Raw genomic sequence first — 20112 nt, forward strand, 5'->3', positions numbered from 1 at the left:
AAATTCATGATTTAAGCTTTACCCCTCTGGGCCACAACGGGAACAACACTTTATGCTTACAATTACATAATAATAATGTTAATTCAGGTAAAAGATGCATGGCAAACATAACATTACATTACACAAGCAATGAGATCACAGAATGGTATTTGATGAAAGACTAACCTTCAGATATCACAAAATGCGTATGACTAAAAATTATATTATTTCAATTAAAAAGCATATATTCAGCACTCGGTAGAAGTATTATCACAGTTTGTATGAATATCACATTAAATATTGGAGGTACAGACAGTGAATAATATTCTTGAACTGGTAATCTAGGATGGCACATGGAAGTTTTGAACAAAACTTATTTCCAATGGGGTCCTTTACACTGTATACCAGGAAAAAGAATAGCATACACCCACTCATGGTATCCAATGACGCCAAGTTGAGCTCACTCTAGCGCAAAAGTTGAAGGCGTCCATAATCATTTAAACAATTTGTCAATTAAAGCTTGCCAAACATTTAATTGGCCTAAGTCTTTATTCATAGCACTTATAACATTATATAGTTAAATAGTATATATAACTATAGTATAGGTGTGTTGACGGACGAGGCTACAATATGAAGTGTGCCTATTTTACTTTCGGTTTATCGATATCGATTGGTACAAACACGTTCTGTGTATACACTGTAATGTGTTGATCTATATAAAAATAATCAAATTGTCCAGTTAATAACATGATTATTACTCATATGAACAAAAACTCACCTTAACCGAAGACGGATCTTGTAGGCGTGAAGGGATCGATTCCAGTCCAAGCAGAAGCTGCAACCTACTTTCGCTTTCGCAAATGGTATTTTGGGAAGTAATCAGGGTTATCTCGCCCCAAATCCCGTTTCAGATAAAAAAAAAAAGTGTGATAGGCATTGTAGTAAGTTGGTCCACGTCACAGGCTTACAAACAAAAATGGTATCCAATCAGATTGCTTGTTTTAAAATATGTTCAGGTGGCCTACGATGGTTTTTTTTGAGGCAAGCACTGTACATGTATTGTACGTACATTGTATGACCATGCATTGTAAGATAATATATGAACAACGGGACGGTTTTTTTTGTGCAATTAAGCAAAATATATTGGCCATGAGAGCATTATTTTACCAATGGTCAGAAGTTGAAAAGAAGTTCATGCACGTAACAGCTGGCCAAGTTTAAACATTTATTTTTTTTAAGCATATTTGGTGGTTTTTTGTATTAGAATCTACTGGGGATTTTATTATTAATTTCAGACTCCTGTGGGTGATATATAGGATAATATACCAGACACAAAAATATTGTTTTTGTCAACGCTTTTATCATAAAACGAAATACATACGACAAAATATCATTAAAGAAAATAAAAATTCAACTCTCTCAAGTCTACTTTCGGTTTGAAAATATAATTTGGGGGCGTGGTTGTGAAAATCCACGGAGCAGGAGTCTTTCCCTCTCTGCATTGTACCAGAAAAATATAAATTGTTCGGTGTTGGTTACTCCCTCTCTTCCCCTTAAAAGTGAATTCTAGGAGCTTTTTGATGTTGTATATTTTCTTTCATCTCTGATTGTACATTTGTTGATTATCCTAAACGATATCCCCGTATTATATTATTGGTCCTATAAAAGCAAAAAATTCATTTGTTTAGAGTGTTTGGCGGTCGACATGGTATTTCAAATTTTTTAAGTAAGTTAATTTAGCTTAAGTGATGCCTTTTTGATAATACAGTCTAAATAACATTGCCATCCGCCATTACAAGAGAAAGATACACCCAGGTGTTTATGCGAACTTACAGTGTTAAAAAGAATGCCATTTATTGTAAAAAGGGGGGTAGAGAGGGTTGTTTAACTTTTTAATGATACACAATGTTTCGGTTTTAAGCACTTAGATTAAAATTTACAAACCATTTCTTCGATTAAATTTTGTCTAAATCCATATTCAAAAGATCGGCACTGATTGCAGGTGCATCAACAGTTACATATAATGAGTTATCATCGATAGAATTTGTATGATAACTCTATCATATATGAACACTAAAACTAATAGTGGCCCTAAGATTGAACCTTGCGAGACGCCGGTTTAAATAGAAGTTAAAAAGTGCACTCGAGGATTTTAATAGGCAGCTACGCGACTGCTGGCAACTTTGATACATGTACCAACGAAATGTAATATATCTGTGTAATACTTTGGGATGTATTTAATTAAATATGTTCGTAAAATGACCATTCAAAGACAAACGACTCGCCGTTAACTCACTGTTGTTGACGTCATACCATTAGTCTACGACGCATCTAGATCTACTGTCAGTACCGGTGTAACTGGTACACACTCCCGGTCTGTACCTCCCGATCTGTAGCATGCGGGGCTAAATTTGCCTGGGTGTTCCTTCCATGCGCGGTTAAGTCTTGATTTAAAACTTCAGGTGTTAGATTGTTCCACAGATACACTGTGTGTACACCAAAGACTAGCATGTCCAATGTGAATCTCGACACATTAATTAAGTCCAATTTATCAAAGTACACATAGGAATCAAATCAATTAAAGCGAAGAAAGCTACATGAATATAGATGTTTAACCACGAAATTTATTTATTTTAGATATGAAATATTTCAGTAAAAGAACAGTTATATAACAAGTGTAGAGCGTTGCTTGTCATCTGTACTTGTCTGCTGCATTTGACGTCATCGACCATGACATACTTTATAAACACCTGGAGTACTCAGTGTGTTGCCATCGGATCTACCACCTCACATGACAAGAATTTGTCTCTGTCGTAAGCCGTATTTGGCGCAAAACTAACTTTTTGCTCCGACGTAATCCAAACAGTGAGTATTACTCTGCAACGTACGCGAAATAGCGAGTATCGGGATTACCCCCGTGTGACTAAGTACTCGATTCCGGGATTCCTCAAGGGTCGGTGCTAGGACCACGAAAATATTGCCTGTACTCCAATCCGATCGGAGAGATTTGTCGTCGCCATAGCCTTCGTCATCAACCCACAGGACAGTTGGGATACAATTTCGGAAAATCTGGAAGCTTGTCTGACAGATATCAGTATCTGGATGAACGCCAACATGCTTAAACTTAAGAATCTGTTAGAGTCACGAATGTATTGCTGAGTATGCATGAATATCGTTATGTTTTCCTGTTCCGAAAGAGATGTATCTCCAAATAAAAGTAGATTTAAATTAAGAGGCATGTATTCATTCAGTTCACGATAAAGCTTAATTCTTTGTTCGTTATATTTATCACAGGTAAAAAAGAAATGGTGTGTGTCTTCAATAGGGAAGCCACATATACAACGTTGGTAATCAATAAGGTTAACACGAAACAGGTCACTTTTCAAAGTACTAGAACGGTTTCTTAATTTTGTATGCAAAATATTATTTTTCCTATCACCATAGAAAAAGGGGTTTGGTACAAGCGGCAAGTTTACGTCTTGAATGGCGTTTCTAAATGATGAGAACGTGGCACTACGTCGTATACTAGTAGGTAACTGGTTCCACAGTCTAACAGTAGAAGGAAAAAAGGATACGTTAGATAATTCAAGTCTGTTGTTAGGTAGGTTGTAGTTTTCAACGTTTCGAAGATTATAGTGAGAGTTATCGACAAGGGAAGGGAGTAGAGTGTTGAGATAGTTAGGAGCTATATTATTGTGGATTTTAAAAAATAATTGAAGTTTTCGACGGGATCTCCGATGGGCTAGAGAATCCCATCCAGTTTCATTATATATAGATTGTCTACTAGTAAACGACGGTAAACCAGTGACAATACGTCCAGCTTCAAGTTGTAATTTTTCTAATTTGTCTTGATCAGTAATAGAACAACCATCCCGAAGTTCACAAGAATATTCTAGAATAGGAAGTATAAATGTTCTATATATTTTATTCAGTGTACGTCGGTTCAGGGTATATTTCAATTTACGGAGGACACTTAATTGTTTAACTACTTTTTTTACATATATTATCAATGTGATAGGTCCATTTACAGTTAGCATTGATGAATACTCCCAGATGCTTATGGTTTTCAACAAATTCAATACTTACATTATTAAAGTTAATTTCAATGAGGTGATCAAGATCAATATTAGAAATAAGTAAAGCCTCTGTTTTTGCAGGATTGAATTTGACAAGCCAGAACTATCGAGACTGTCCCAGCTCTTAAAAACCTAGGGGTATACTTTGACAGTTCACTGAACATGGAGAAACAAGTGAACGCTATTGCCAAATTCTGTTACTACCAGATCAGGAACATCGGCTGTATCCGGCAGTTTATAACTGCAGATGCATGCAAGATTTTGGTGCATTCACTTGTTACCTCTCGGTTGGATTATTAACACCCTGCTCTGTGGTATATCTGACAGACAAACTAGTCGTCTGCAGAGGGTCCAGAACAGTGCAGCACGGCTGGTTACTCGTACTCGAAAGAGACCACATCACACCTACAAGATAATGTATGCTAGATACAGGTCGCAGTACAAAGTTTTGGTGTACACATACATGGCACTGAATGGAACAGCTCCCCAGTACCAACAGGAGCGTGTTACCCTGTATCAGCCGTCACGACCACTGCGGTCGGAGTCAGAATCAGTTTTGTGTGTCCCAAAATCTCGTACTGTGACCTAACTTATAGATGGACCGATGCTTGGGGTGGGGGTGGGGTGTGGGGTGTGGGTGGGGTCGGCCATTAGAAAGTCAAATATCCTGGCCAAATTCAAGATGGACATCGAAACTCACCTATTCACGTCTGCAAAAGCGCTTTAGAGTATTTTTTACAAATTATATAGCTAGGGCGCTATATAAATGTTGTAATTATAATAATTATTATTATTATTGTCTTATAACGGGGTGAAAAATCAAATTTTTACTTGATATACAATGAACGTATTAAAACACGTACCCAGAAAATAAAAACCACTGTCGATGACATTTGTTCTCCTTGCATCATCTGGTCGTTTATCCAGAGACGTATTTAACACATATATGGCTTTATACGTCTCTGGTTTATCATAATAAATTATATAATGAACCATTATTGACTTTATTTGCTCACTGAAAATTATGTTTTATTTCTACAAAGTGATATTTAAATCTGATAAATTATAATTTCAATCGATTCAATAAGTGTGTAAACATTTTTTTAACAGCTATCGCGCACAATAAATATATTTCTTACCACGCCGAAATGTCACATCGATGTTGCCGGCGCGGTTAGCGGTCTAAGGGATATAACTCTCCCCAAAATTCACTACATATTTCATTTAAAATCTTAAAAACTTATTTTTAATCATTATTTTGGCTTAATTTGTAAATGAAAAATATTTGATATTATTAACGCTTCCAAGATAGGTCCAGTTAGTAGATAAATTACAAAATTGTGTTAGATCCTTTCGTTGTATGGACATGCGTTTCGTCTATGGTCTTTAATCTTCTATGGTCTCTATAATCTGCAATATATATTTACCCGGAAGTAACTGTCCTACCAACGAGACGCTAAGCACTCGTAAACAACTTGGAATGGCATGTGTCGGTGCTTGCTAGTAGGAAAACAACGTCGCAGACACTGCACACACTGTCTCATTTGTAAGTACATATACATTTCACAGTTATTTTACCTAAACGAAAACAATTTGAGCGCGAATCCATGGTGCACTAAAACCTTCTGTACATCATATTCACAGGTATGATAATGGCAGGTGCCCGTGCATACAATCGATATAACAACAACATTTTGCTGGCCTATGTCCAGGCTAGCGTTTAGTGACCAGCTTCGGAGCATCTTAGACGGAAATTACTGAATAACGTGCGTGTACCCCAAATGGAACGGTATTCAAAAGGGAACAGTTATTAAATATATGAAGCAGTAGAGATTTTTTCTGTCTGCATATTTCTACCATTCCACGAAAAGTCACAGATTTTTAACATCTTAATTACCAACCTTTAAGATATCATTCAACTTGAATCTTAGCGTTTTAGGAAACTCCTACTAATAATTTGTTACGGTGAGCCCAATTAATTAGAAGGCAAGTTAAAAGGAGTTATAAATGCCCACATAACTTAAAAGAGAAATCCACAGGTATTTAAATATGAATCACCTTTGATTTCTATCAGAGAATAATAGAAAAGTAAATATGTGTGTCTATCTGTATGAATATTTGCTTTGTCATGTCAGCCTTTGATCCCTGGGGGGAAAACCACTTGCTGTAACAATGCAGTGTTGCCAATACCCCAGCTGTTATACCCTAGTGTTTATTGATTAGTAATTGTATTGATTTTGTACAATAACTCCATAAGTCGGTGTTGTTGTTTTCACTGTTGACCATCGCAGTAACTGGTTATTTGGTAATTATCTTTATTACATATGTAGAGGTCATAGACTGGGTTGATAGCTACATAACGTGTAATTTTTATACAATTTTGACATAAACATGACGCACACATTCAAAAGCATACAAAACAAAAACACATTGTTTTCATCTAAGTCATCGTCATCAATTTTTTGCATTCCTTTATTGCTATATTAAAGAAAACAACAGATACTGACATACACAAAATCCACACAGGCATAGACCAGGCATGGGGTAATGGTAATGTGTAATGGTAATTAATTGCAATTAATTACATTTTGTTAAGTAATTGGATGTAATGTGTGTAATTGGATTTTTTCAATTACATGTAATAGTAATTTAATTAATAACATTGAAAAAGGTGTGTAATGCCCAATTACTTTTAATTACTTTGTTGTTGAGTGTTGAAGTTTCATGCATCCTTTTTACAATTTAATCAAACAGAAAGTTTCCAAAGTAAATCTTGAATGATGTAAGGACACAGGTTATAAGAGGCTATACCTTCGGTAGCAGTATACAGTAGAGGGTTTTATTTATTTTATTTTTTTTATTTTTTTTTAAATTTTATTTATGAAAACTACAAACCTATTCAAGTTTTCATTTTTTCAGATTACCTCCTTTTGTTGGTAGTTTGAGAGCAGAATTGGTAAATAAACCTGTCAGGAGAATTCATATTACTCGGTCACTATTAAAGTGAGAAAGGAATAGGATACATCGTTGTGTTCATTGTCTCATTTTCCAGACATTTAAAAGGTTTTGATTAAATTTTGGGGAAAAAAAGTGATGTATTACTATAAGGTAGCAGTATACAGTAGAGGGTTGTGGCCATGGGTGATATTTTTGTTAAATGGCTAACCCCTGTATGATGATATGTAAAAAAAATTATAAAAATAAAACTGTACTAAAATTGGTATAAGCATGATGAAGTGGGCTATGTGAGCTTCACATTTGTAAAAAAGAAAGAAGTCTTTTTTGGTTCGAGAATAAAATTTTGGCCATAATCCGAAAAGGTGCGTACACATAAAAAGCTAGCTTTACACAGGGACAGTATACGTCCCTGCTTTACAGGAGGTAAAATTTTGACAACAGCACACGACACAAAATTGCCAAAAAATCAAGTTTTACAACTTTACTGGGACCCAGATAATTCTGCAACCAGGTAGGTAATCTTTAATTTCAGACAGAGCTTAGGAAAAAAAATACTAGTTGCGGGGGTCAAATTTTGGGTTAAAAATAGCAATTTTTGGTAATTTTTGATGTGGTAACCATGGTTTTAACACAAGTGACATACATAGAAAAAAGAGGTTTATACACTTCTCAGTACTTTATATGTATTGTAAATGTAATGCAGTTTACAAATATATATTCATGTATACATGTGTTGTGTAGGGTAAATCCGCTGTGTTAATATTTCCTCGACATGTGCCTTGTTTATCAGAGTCGGGCCATTTCTACTGTATACTGCTACCTGTATTGATCCTAATCCCCTATTCCTAGCTTAGCTATTGTCCTCCTTCCCAGAGACCAGGTAACTTGTGATTTTGATAACAAAAGAATGCCACACAGTGAGTACATGTATCATAACAGGGTAGACCATTCAGAACATTCTATCTTTGTAAGGGTGAACTTATAGTGAACAGTACGTACTAATACTGAATTACACATTCACTTGAAAACTTGAATAACCACATTTGAGCCATTTTTAAATTCCCAAACACACAAAAGGGTATTTCAAGGCAAGATGGACTTTACTTCAGTTGTCTGCCAGCTACCCCAAGGAAAAGACACCAATCTTGGTTGGCACCAAAGGAAGCAGAAAAATATCTCGAAAACCTTGGTATTGACATGGAGGATATCCCTTTGTCATTTTGGCAAACAAACTCTGTCCAATATCCTGTTCTGCTAAAACTTGCTATCAAGTATTTGACTATCCCATCAGCTTCAGTCGAGAGAATATTCAGTTTAGCTAGGAAGATATTCCGCCCAGACAGATGCCGTCTAAATGACAAAACTTTGGAACATCTGATGATAAATTTACATGTTTACATATGTAGTGTAAGCTGTATGAGCAGAACATCTTCCCAGAGATGAGTACATGTACATACCATGCGAGTGTATACCTACATTTTGTATATATATGTAGTGATGTAAATTCCCTGTATGAATCACAAACAACAGGTTAATTACAAATAAAGGTACATTTGTCATTTAAACTTGTATTTTTATTGGCTTGGATTAAAAATAATATACCCAGAATATTAAATAAAAGTAATGTGTAATGGTAATTAATTACATTAAGAAAACCATGAAATGGTAATGCTACTTTTACAATGTAATGTGCAATTTAATTAATTACATTACCAATGTAATTGCCCTATGCCTGGCATAGACAGGAAGAGAGATAGAGAGACAGACACACAGACAGAAAGATAAGAGATATCAGACTTTCCGAGTAAAGGTCCGAGTGATATATGTTATACTTATGATAATTATATATAATATAAAGATAATTCATAGCAAAATGTAAGTGGTTCATGGCAATTAACAATTTAAGGACTGTATTTAGTATTTAAGACAGAAGGAAAACAAAATATATCAATGTTTAGTCAAGTTCAACTACTTTTATCTATTTTCGCCATTCATTAGTAAACCTATTGAGATATTGTTCCCCTTTACCATAAGCAATAAATTCTGAACATTGTAATATTCTTTAATCAAATTTACTAGAGCCATAACATTAAGTGAGCTGTGCAAACATCTAGTTTTGTACATATACTGCTTAATAAAAAGAATAGTTTCATTTTCAATTCTATTATAAACTCCTGCTTGCTCGATACATCAAAAAATAATATTTTCTTTATTTGTTGAAAAGGAAATGGCAAGTGCATTTAATAGATTTTCAAAATTTGTCAAAAAGCTTTGTACTTCAGTGCACTCCCATAGGATATAAACAATTGTCTCCCTTTCCATTAAACATAAAACACACAGAGGGTTATTTATTAATCCAATCTTAAATAAATATGAATTTGTTGTTCAAATATATAACGCTTTATTCTAAATTGTAACCATTATAACTTTGTGTTATTTGTTACCCTGAATGGAACAGCATATTTTTTTTCCATGTTTCCTTATTATAATCAAAAACAGTTCCCCATTTTTTTTCCTGTTACAGTGATATAGTATTTTGAATAAGAACTTTATAGAAGTCCTGTGACCCTTTTTTATTTCTTAATATAACTTCAAGACTTAATGGTATGATCGTGTAACTCATCATCTTGTTGGGTACATTGTGATTATTAAGTTATTTCTTTATGCTCATTATCACTCCTTGATACTGAAGATAATTAGTTATTGAACCATGAGTAGCACAAAATTCATTGAAAGAGAAAAAGGAACAAGTTCTAATATCTTTAACTAAATCAATGATTATCGCAATCCCCTTATTGAACCAATTTCTATAGAAAATGTAATTATTTCCAATAGTTATGTTTTTGTTATACCATTAGCATATGGGTGTCTTAAATAAGGAATGATCCTCCTTTCTATACATTTCTAATTTAGTGCTTAGTCTATGCCATGCCTTAAAAACATCCTTTCAAAAAATATTTTTACAATTAGTCCCAATCTTAATTAAATACTCACTACCACAATTTGCTAAGACATTAAAAGTTAACTTGGTTTTTGAAAATCATACGCCATTTTCCCTCAGACCAAAATATCCCTCTGATCCAACTGATTTTTAAAGATTCAATAAAACTCAATATGTTTACCATTTTAAGCCCCCCCCCCCCCTTTAAATAATTCTGTATAATTACCTCGTGCTTAACTTTTACCATATTCCATAAAAAAATGAAAAGAATTGAGTTTAGCTGTTTTATGAAACTTTGATCTGGATTTGGAAAGGAGATAAAAAGATGATTCAACTGTGAAATTAATAAAGACTTAATTATGTTAATTCTCCCAATAGGAGTAAGCTTTCTTTTACTCCATCCCATGATTAAAGATTTAAGTTTAACTAGATTTTTTATCAAAATCAATTTTAGGAATTCTGTTTAAATCCACATTAAATTCAATACCAAGAAGTGTAAACTTATCAACCCTCCATTGAAAATTCATATTTGGAAGAAGTACATCACTGCTATTCTTTTTGCTACCTTTCCAAACAACTTGGGTTTTACCTGTATTTACTTTTAGACCAGAAATTTTAGCATACAAATTTAGTTCCTCAACAGATCCCTTCAAAGATTTATCTGTTCCAATTAGTATTAAAGAAGTGTCGTCTGCATATTGAGAATTCAGAATCTGTCAGTCATCAATATTGTTACCAGTAATATTTCTATTATTTCTTATCCGAATTGCCAATATCTCGACACAAAGTATAAAAATGTAAGGTGCGATTGGATCGTCTTAGCGACAGCTGCGTTTTATATTAAAGAACAATGATAAGTTACCCCTGATTAATTGCAGAACAAGGATTAGAATGGAATATTTTTACCCAATTTCTCAAGTCATTCCCAAATTTGAAGTACTTAGGAAATGTATCTTTAAATTTCCAAGAGACAGAATCAAATGCTTTTTCAAAATCAATTAATAATAGCATTCCAGGGATTTTTTCTTCTTCAGCATATTGCATGATGTCTTGTTTTGTTATTAATTTCCCATTTTCCCTCTGCAGCGTTGGAACAATTTTTGATGTGAAATTTCTATTTTCTAAACTAAAAAAACAATTTGTTGGTTTTTCTCCAACTTTTGCTCAGATTATACTTCCCTTCACCCTATGCATCCTAATAATTTCGAATTCCTTTTTTTTCTATCAAACTTCCAAATTTGTATCATTTTGATTTTAATGCTTCTGGATTTCATTGATTAGATTATTTTCTCTTAAGTTTTTTTTTTTTTTTGATAGGATGAGCAAGAAATTGTTTTGCCTCTTATTTTCATTAACAAAGTTTCTAAAAATAATTGGTCATCTATTACTAACTGTAAATCTGTATCAGGAATATTATCGATGAATTCAGGATTATAGATGGGGATACAGTATTGAGCTTTTATAGTTGCTATAGTATTATTTACAAGGTGAAGATATTCCTGGTCATGTAACAAAGAGTTATTAAATTTCCATAATCCTTTACCTTTTTGAATTTGCTGAACTTTAATGTAATTTTTGGGAAGGCAGATTGTTCATCTGTTTGTAATTTTTATCGTAATCTAAATCAGGATTAAGAACCAAGTACATAACATATGCTTTACTGTGGCAATGAAGAGTGGAACAAGTAAACCAGATAGAAACAACACTATAATTGTGATATTACCAAAATTAATACAAGTTTCAAGATACAGAAGGGTTATACCCAACCTGATTTGTGTCAGCTAAAAAAACGATTTAAAGAAACAAAACTTTTAGGTCATTTTATGCATTTTTATTAAAAAAATCTTGGTCACTTGACCTGCTGTGGATTGTTGACATCAGCAACATTTGAATTGAAGTGGAATTACATTGACCTTTCAAATTGCCAAATAGAATTTCAGGTTTTCTTGATAGACTACCAGGGTAAATTGGTAAATTACTGATGTAGTCTATATCATTCTTTTTGGGTCAATGTGAGATTTGGTATACAATGTAAAAACAAATATTAAAACATAATTTTAATAATTTCTTGACTTGTCTGTCTTATCTTTTCTTTGCAGGTGAGAAACAGCGAACTAATGTTAGAGTGATGCCTTGGTTGTAGCATCATACGAAGACACATCCGTTTTAACTTCAACGGCCAAAATGAAAAAGGGTAAAAAGTCCAAGGCGAGTACGGCCATGAAGCCGGTCGATTCTGATGATTCGGGATCAGGACCAGTAATGAAACCCAGATCTCTTCCTAACCAAGCATTTGGTAACATGTCTAACCCGTAAGTAATGTTTTTTTTACAAAATATGTGCAATATTGTATTTTGGAAAAAACAAAAACAAATTCAACGATTTGATCATATGTATTTTTATTTATAATGATAAAACTGATGCTACTATAATGCCAGCTATATATGGCCAACTCTGCATGAAGTGTCTGGTTTGGCGCAGCATATCTTCAGATGTTAATTTTGTTTGAAACAAGTTCTCCATAAGAACCATAAGACCTATGGCAGTGATATGTGGTATTTAGCTTGCTAGGGCGATTTGAAATGACTTAGACATATATATTCATCTAAGTCATGAATTGTCCACTTGAATATATATATATACATATATGGCTAATTAATTCTTTAAGAATATTTGCAAGGTACATGTAGCAGCCTCTCGTTTTTAGACATTACCTATTTTGCCTGGTAGTCCACAGGACTAGTTGAATAGATTATTTTCTAGTCCTATACCAATTTAGCAAGTCCAAGATTTCCTTAAGGAAATATATCCGGCACAAAACTTAATTAAAAACTATTTTATGTAAGGAACATAAAATAACTACTGCCATAAAGATATCAATGATTGAATTTAGGAAATTGTGACAATCTCTGTTTCTCTCATTCCCGTGTATATAAGATAGAACTGTCCATGGTAAGAAGGGTTGTAAGAAATATCTATCTTACACCCCATTTCATGGATGTGACGTCACAATGGCTCAACAATGACGATTTTGGAAAACTCTGATGCCGCATTGCAGAAAAGTTGAAGTGATAAAATTAAAACCTTTTCTCATATTTTTACTGTACAAGTTAGAAAGGGGGAGATGAGATTTTTTTTCTGTGCAAACTCTGCCTCAGGCTTTACCAAATTTGAAAACCCATTGGGTAGAATTTCTCTATCCTACAACACCCTTTGGCATGAAAGAGTCTTATAATCTATAGCCGTTTTCCAAAAGGAATATACATATTTTATGATCTACATGCACTACCGGTATATATTTATCAAATGATACTGTTACAACACTTAGGACCAGTTTAGCTAGGTGATTTAATAGTCCTTGCTGAAATGTACTTGTCTATGGGACTAGAGGACTACATGTATATAAAGCTAAGTGTTAGCTGAAGTTGAATCCTGTCGCTTGCAAGGGTCAAAAGCTAAATTACAGTTTTGTATAAACTATATTAATTACCTTGATCTTTCAGCGACCTTCATTCAGGTCAATTGGGGTCAAATATGTTAAAATCTTCAAAGCATACTTTTCTTTAAGAACCATGAGGCCTAGAGTAATGATAATTGGCTTTTAAAAAACTTTAGGATAAGGGGCTTGTCAAAAATATTTCTGTGAATAGACATTGTCTCACATTCAAAAGCACATCAATCATATGTGCCAAACTTTCAAAGACACTGAAACCACTGTGGACTGGAGCCATTCAAGCTTGCTGTATTTAAGTTCTATTTACATTGTCCAAATAAATGATATTGGGCATTTTGTTTTAAGGTAACAGGGGTCATTTGTGTTTTTGCAAGCATCACAACAGTAGATATATTTTGCCAACATCATTAAATAAAAAGTGAACAATACAGGCCCCTTTTGCCTCTTGATGTTTTGAGTTCTCTGTATTAATTATGACTTTCAAATTATCATTTATTAAAAATTGGATTAAGTTAGATCCTGTAAAAAATATGAACACAATTCATTGTTTTCAGGAAAGGAATACCCGGCATGAATAAATTGCTTGAAAAGGCTTCTAAGGATAATGAAAAGCTCACGGAAGAATATGCAGCTGGAAGTATGACGACAAAGGCACGGACTCCTTCACCAAAAACCACGGTCATTGACAAAGCCAAAATGCTGAAATTGTTTGAGGAGGAGAAAATTACAACTCACTTTCCACTGGAGAAAATACAGGTACATGCATAATTAAAATTGTATTTATAGTCATAGATTCAATCACAACAGGCGAAGGAGCAGGTAGTTCTTGTAGTTTGTTAGAACTTAAGAAGTGTCGAATTTGTAGAATCTATGACCTTATGTTACCCGTTTTATGCAATCACCCTGCATACTTTCCATCAATGTCAACCCTTCCTCATTAGGAGGGACACTTCCTCATTTTGACAAAAAAAATAACCAATCTCCCTCAAAACTCCCTCATTCATGTCCAAACTCATACCAAATCAGAATCTACGAAATAGGGCCAATCAGAGTTTGAACTATCACTAGCTAGAAAATTATTGTTTTTATTGAAAAAAATATGTGTTCGAAATTTCCGCCGATTCGAACTGACCGGCTGTTTACCGTACATCCTGTGGTCAAATGATCTCCTAGTTAGTGCAGGGTGTGTGAGTCAAATGATCTCCTAGTTAGTGCAGGGCGTGTGAGTCAAATGATCTCCTAGTTAGTGCAGGGTGTGTGAGTCAAATGTTTTTTGGATCATTTTGATGCATAAAAAGGGAAAGATAAATTAAGCAAATCAGTATCAGTCACATTTCAAGCACTTTCTCCCTCATTTGAAATGTGGAATGGGGGAGATCTCCCGCATAGGAGGTTTCAGAGGTTGACACGTATGACTTTGGGGTATGCAGATGAGGGGCAGAGGACCAGATTATTCTACAATTGAAGCCCTTAACCTTCTTAAAATTCTCTTTGATACATTTTTTATTCAGAATTATAAATTTTATATTGTTTACATTTTATTTTGGGACTTTGATGTTCCAATTATCATATTTGGTGTCCATAGTTCACTGGTATGGTAAGGATGTATTTGAATCCAGGGGTGTATACTGTGCAATTCCACCAGCCCAATGCCGAGGGCTAGTAGATTTTATATCTGGCTAGGAAAAATACCATGTAGTAGAATATATACATGGGGATGAAATTTTTGCGATTTCGTGGGTCAATAATGTGATCGATACCATGTAGTAGGATATATACATGGGGATGATATTTTTGCGATTTAATGGGTCAATAATGTGATCGAGAAAATATTAACCGGCGAAATAATATGACAAGCATAAAAATGAGCCGTGACAGCAAACTTCGTATCTGTAATATTATTAATGTTGTCCTGTCAGAGCGAGCATGTAGTTGTCACGATTCATACATATACTTAGGGAGTATTACAGAATGTTTGAAAATAAATTCTATTACGTACATTTAATAGCTGAATTTATTGATGATTTGTTAAACAAAACACATGTGATTGTTGTTGTTCAATATGGTGTAATTAAGCCTATTCATTTGACTTTATCACCTTTATCTGGTGGTCTAGTGTCTGGCCATCTCTGTTCTAAACATCCCGCACAAATCTAGTTCCTACACATGTCTAGATTGTGAAATTATAATATGTGCATCTTCAATTTTCTAAATTTCGGTCAAAAATGCAAAAATTTAAGCCCACATTTAATAACTATAAAATTCAATATTCCCCATGAAAACATGGATCTGGTTATTTCTAAACATTTTCTTAGGGTTGGTAAGTATCGATTATGAGAAGTTCCTTTTACACAACCAATACAATTTTCTATGTGACGTTTCGATGACTAGTACGATATGTACACTGTCACCTTCATCAGACAAATGACCAGACTGAAGCGTATACACAGAGGTGTAAAATGTGTATGCTTACAGCGTAGCGGAATCGACTCGATTTGGTGGACAACTTGTACACATTTTACACCTTTGTGTATACGCTTCACTGGACATCTGTCTGATGAAGGTGACTGTGTACATATCGTACTAGTCATCGATACGTCACATCGAACATTTTATTGGTTGTGTTAAAAAACCTTCTCATAATGGATCTGGTTAGTAGTACTTCTCAAAATCAAACTCCAGGCAAATATTCTATGAGATTGTGCGCTCATGGAATCTTCCTTTCCAAACTAAATTTCAGGGTGGTCGGATGGTGCAGTGGATAGCACACTTGCCTTTCAACACCTGCCCGACCACATGTTTTTTTCTCCGGGTATTCCGGTTTCCTCCCACAATAAGACCCCTCAGACGCTAACAAGGGTGATTCAAATAAGTTGAAATAACTTGTTTCATTATTGTTATGAAATAAATAAAGCTTTTTTTATTTATTATTTCATTTTCTCAAAATCTTCAGTGATTTAGTGTGTTTTTTTATGGAACCTTTCCGATTACATTGGTAAAACCTGTTGCTCCACTAAGTGAAATCTGTTTCCAGGGAATCAATGTAGCTTATCTTATCTCAGAGTCTGAAAATATATTTTCACTTTTTTCACAACTTACAACTGGGATCAAATGGTTTTTGGTTTCTTTTGTAATTTTTTCTTGTGAAACTCTTACAGAGGTGTACTGATATTGGAATAATTCAAGGGCTGTCAGTTCTTCAAATAAAGGAAAATAATTACCGAAGTCAAATCGGAAGGCTGTTCCTCAGCATTTTTAGCTGTTTATTTACAGTATGTAATGACATCATATAGGTAATATGCAAATTATCAAATTATTACATAAACACCCAACCAGCTGTTGGCAGTTTTCATTGGCATTTCTTTGCTGTTTTGCCATCTAAGCATTATTTAGCTGTTTTAAAGGCCATTATTTTTAATCAGTTTGCAGTCAACTGCTAAGGATGGTTAACAGATAATTTATATATATATTGTAAAGGAGTGTCAGGAGAAACTGCCAGGTAACGCTATAAACAGCTTATCTTTATATGAGCCTCACCATATATAGAAGTATCAAACTGCTTAGGAATGCTTAAAACAGCTTAGTACTGACAATATCTAAATGAGATTATCTCCATATATAGAAACATCAAGCTGAATAAAGAATGCTTAAGTCAGCTTTGGACTGCCAATATGCATGTGTTAATTACTAAATTAGTTTCTCCATATATATATGACAGATGATCAGAATGCTTAGATGGTAACAGAAAAAAGCATTTCCAAAAACTGCAATTGTGTGAAATTTGTAACAACTGACTACATGTATTATATATGAACATCCACATTTAATCTGACACGAATATAATAGAACCCTGAAAACTAAAAAACTGAACACTTCATTGTATTAAAAGGGTATATGTGACAACACACTTACTTTGACATTGAAAGGCTTTCCAATCTTGTAAATGATTCTATTATATCCAATACCCTGGCCAAATTTAAGAAGGACATCGAAACTCATTTCTTCACGCCTGCATTTTAGATTCTTTGCAAAGACATCATGTAAATACCACCCTTTAGATATTATTTATGTGCACATTGCGATGATTATCTGCTTGCTTAATGTATAAGAGTGATTGTAAGCCTTTGTTTTTGTTTCGCAATTATAAATAATACTATTATCCATATGTTGTAAAGCGCTTTAGAGTAATTTTACAAATTTAGCGAGGTGATTTAATAGTCCTTGCTGAAATGTACTTGTCTATGGGACTAGAGGACTACATGTATATAAAGCTAAGTGTTAGCTGAAGTTGAATCCTGTCGCTTGCAAGGGTCAAAAGCTAAATTACAGTTTTGTATAAACTATATTAATTACCTTGATCTTTCAGCGACCTACATTCAGGTCAATTGGGGTCAAATATGTTAAAATCTTCAAAGTATACTTCTCCTTAAGAACCATGAGGCCTAGAGTAATGATAACTGGCTTTTAAACATCTTTAGGATAAGGGGCTTGTCAAAAATATTTCTGTGAATAGACATGTCTCACATTCAAAATCACATAAATCATATGTGCCAAACTTTCAAAGACAACTTTTCAGGAGCTACTATGGACTGGAGCCATTCCAGCTTGCTGTATTTAAGTTCTATTTACATTTTCCAAATAAATGATATTGGGCATTTTGTTTTAAGGTAACAGGGGACATTTGTGTTGTTGCAAGCATCACAACAGTAGATATATTTTGCCAACATCATTAAATAAAAAGTGAATAATACAGGCCCCCTTTGCCTCTTGATGTTTTGAGTTCTCTGTATTAATTATGACTTTCAAATTATCATTTATTAAAAATTGGATTAAGTTAGATCCTGTAAAAAATATGCTATAAACAGCTTATCTTTATATGAGCCTCACCATATATAGAAGTATCAAACTGCTTAGGAATGCTTAAAACAGCTTAGTACTGACAATATCTAAATGAGATTATCTCCATATATAGAAACATCAAGCTGATGAATAAAGAATGCTAAAGTCAGCTTTGGACTGCCAATATGCATGTGTTAATTACTAAATTAGTTTCTCCATATATATATGACAGATGATCAGAATGCTTAGATGGTAACAGAAAAAAGCATTTCCAAAAACTGCAATTGTGTGAAATTTGTAACAACTGACTACATGTATTATATATGAACATCCACATTTAATCTGACACGAATATAATAGAACCCTGAAAACTAAAAAACTGAACACTTCATTGTATTAAAAGGGTATATGTGACAACACACTTACTTTGACATTGAAAGGCTTTCCAATCTTGTAAATGATTCTATTATATCCAATACCCTGGCCAAATTTAAGAAGGACATCGAAACTCATTTCTTCACGCCTGCATTTTAGATTCTTTGCAAAGACATCATGTAAATACCACCCTTTAGATATTATTTATGTGCACATTGCGATGATTATCTGCTTGCTTAATGTATAAGAGTGATTGTAAGCCTTTGTTTTTGTTTCGCAATTAAAAATAATACTATTATCCATATGTTGTAAAGCGCTTTAGAGTAATTTTACAAATTTAGCGAGGTGATTTAATAGTCCTTGCTGAAATGTACTTGTCTATGGGACTAGAGGACTACATGTATATAAAGCTAAGTGTTAGCTGAAGTTGAATCCTGTCGCTTGCAAGGGTCAAAAGCTAAATTACAGTTTTGTATAAACTATATTAATTACCTTGATCTTTCAGCGACCTACATTCAGGTCAATTGGGGTCAAATATGTTAAAATCTTCAAAGTATACTTCTCCTTAAGAACCATGAGGCCTAGAGTAATGATAACTGGCTTTTAAACATCTTTAGGATAAGGGGCTTGTCAAAAATATTTCTGTGAATAGACATGTCTCACATTCAAAATCACATAAATCATATGTGCCAAACTTTCAAAGACAACTTTTCAGGAGCTACTATGGACTGGAGCCATTCCAGCTTGCTGTATTTAAGTTCTATTTACATTTTCCAAATAAATGATATTGGGCATTTTGTTTTAAGGTAACAGGGGACATTTGTGTTGTTGCAAGCATCACAACAGTAGATATATTTTGCCAACATCATTAAATAAAAAGTGAATAATACAGGCCCCCTTTGCCTCTTGATGTTTTGAGTTCTCTGTATTAATTATGACTTTCAAATTATCATTTATTAAAAATTGGATTAAGTTAGATCCTGTAAAAAATATGCTATAAACAGCTTATCTTTATATGAGCCTCACCATATATAGAAGTATCAAACTGCTTAGGAATGCTTAAAACAGCTTAGTACTGACAATATCTAAATGAGATTATCTCCATATATAGAAACATCAAGCTGATGAATAAAGAATGCTAAAGTCAGCTTTGGACTGCCAATATGCATGTGTTAATTACTAAATTAGTTTCTCCATATATATATGATAGATGATCAGAATGCTTAGATGGTAACAGAAAAAAGCATTTCCAAAAACTGCAATTGTGTGAAATTTGTAACAACTGACTACATGTATTATATATGAACATCCACATTTAATCTGACACGAATATAATAGAACCCTGAAAACTAAAAAACTGAACACTTCATTGTATTAAAAGGGTATATGTGGCAACACACTTACCTGGACATTGAAAGGCTTTCCAATCTTGTAAATGATTCTATTATATCCAATACCCTGGCCAAATTCAAGAAGGACATCAAAACTCA

General features: G+C 33.8%; 2 protein-coding genes across 5 annotated transcripts in view; one reads left to right on the forward strand and one right to left on the reverse strand.

The window, feature by feature from the left end:
• The window catches only part of LOC110440505, a 44698-nt gene extending 43830 nt beyond the window's left edge, over positions 1 to 868 (reverse strand). Inside the window, exon 1 of the mRNA XM_021483623.1 lies at positions 758 to 868. The gene's annotated coding sequence lies outside the window, so the exon portion shown is untranslated. The remainder of the gene's footprint in view (positions 1 to 757) is intronic.
• Positions 869 to 5500: 4632 nt separating this feature from the next.
• Positions 5501 to 20112, forward strand: part of LOC110440494 — a 91553-nt gene continuing 76941 nt past the window's right edge. For 3 of the 4 annotated variants that reach the window (XM_021483607.1, XM_021483609.1, XM_021483608.1), the window contains exons 1-3: positions 5501 to 5601; positions 12054 to 12266; positions 13963 to 14164. In XM_021483607.1, the coding sequence (XP_021339282.1) occupies positions 12139 to 12266; positions 13963 to 14164 (330 nt within the window). In that variant the 5' untranslated portion in view covers positions 5501 to 5601; positions 12054 to 12138. Of the gene's footprint in view, positions 5602 to 12053; positions 12267 to 13962; positions 14165 to 16681; positions 16702 to 20112 lie in introns of those variants that run through there. The other variant, XM_021483610.1, reaches the window with a different exon arrangement.

This window comes from Mizuhopecten yessoensis, unplaced genomic scaffold (genome assembly GCF_002113885.1).
Source record: "Mizuhopecten yessoensis strain PY_sf001 unplaced genomic scaffold, ASM211388v2 scaffold11183, whole genome shotgun sequence".
NCBI classification, from domain to species: Eukaryota; Metazoa; Mollusca; class Bivalvia; order Pectinida; family Pectinidae; genus Mizuhopecten; species Mizuhopecten yessoensis.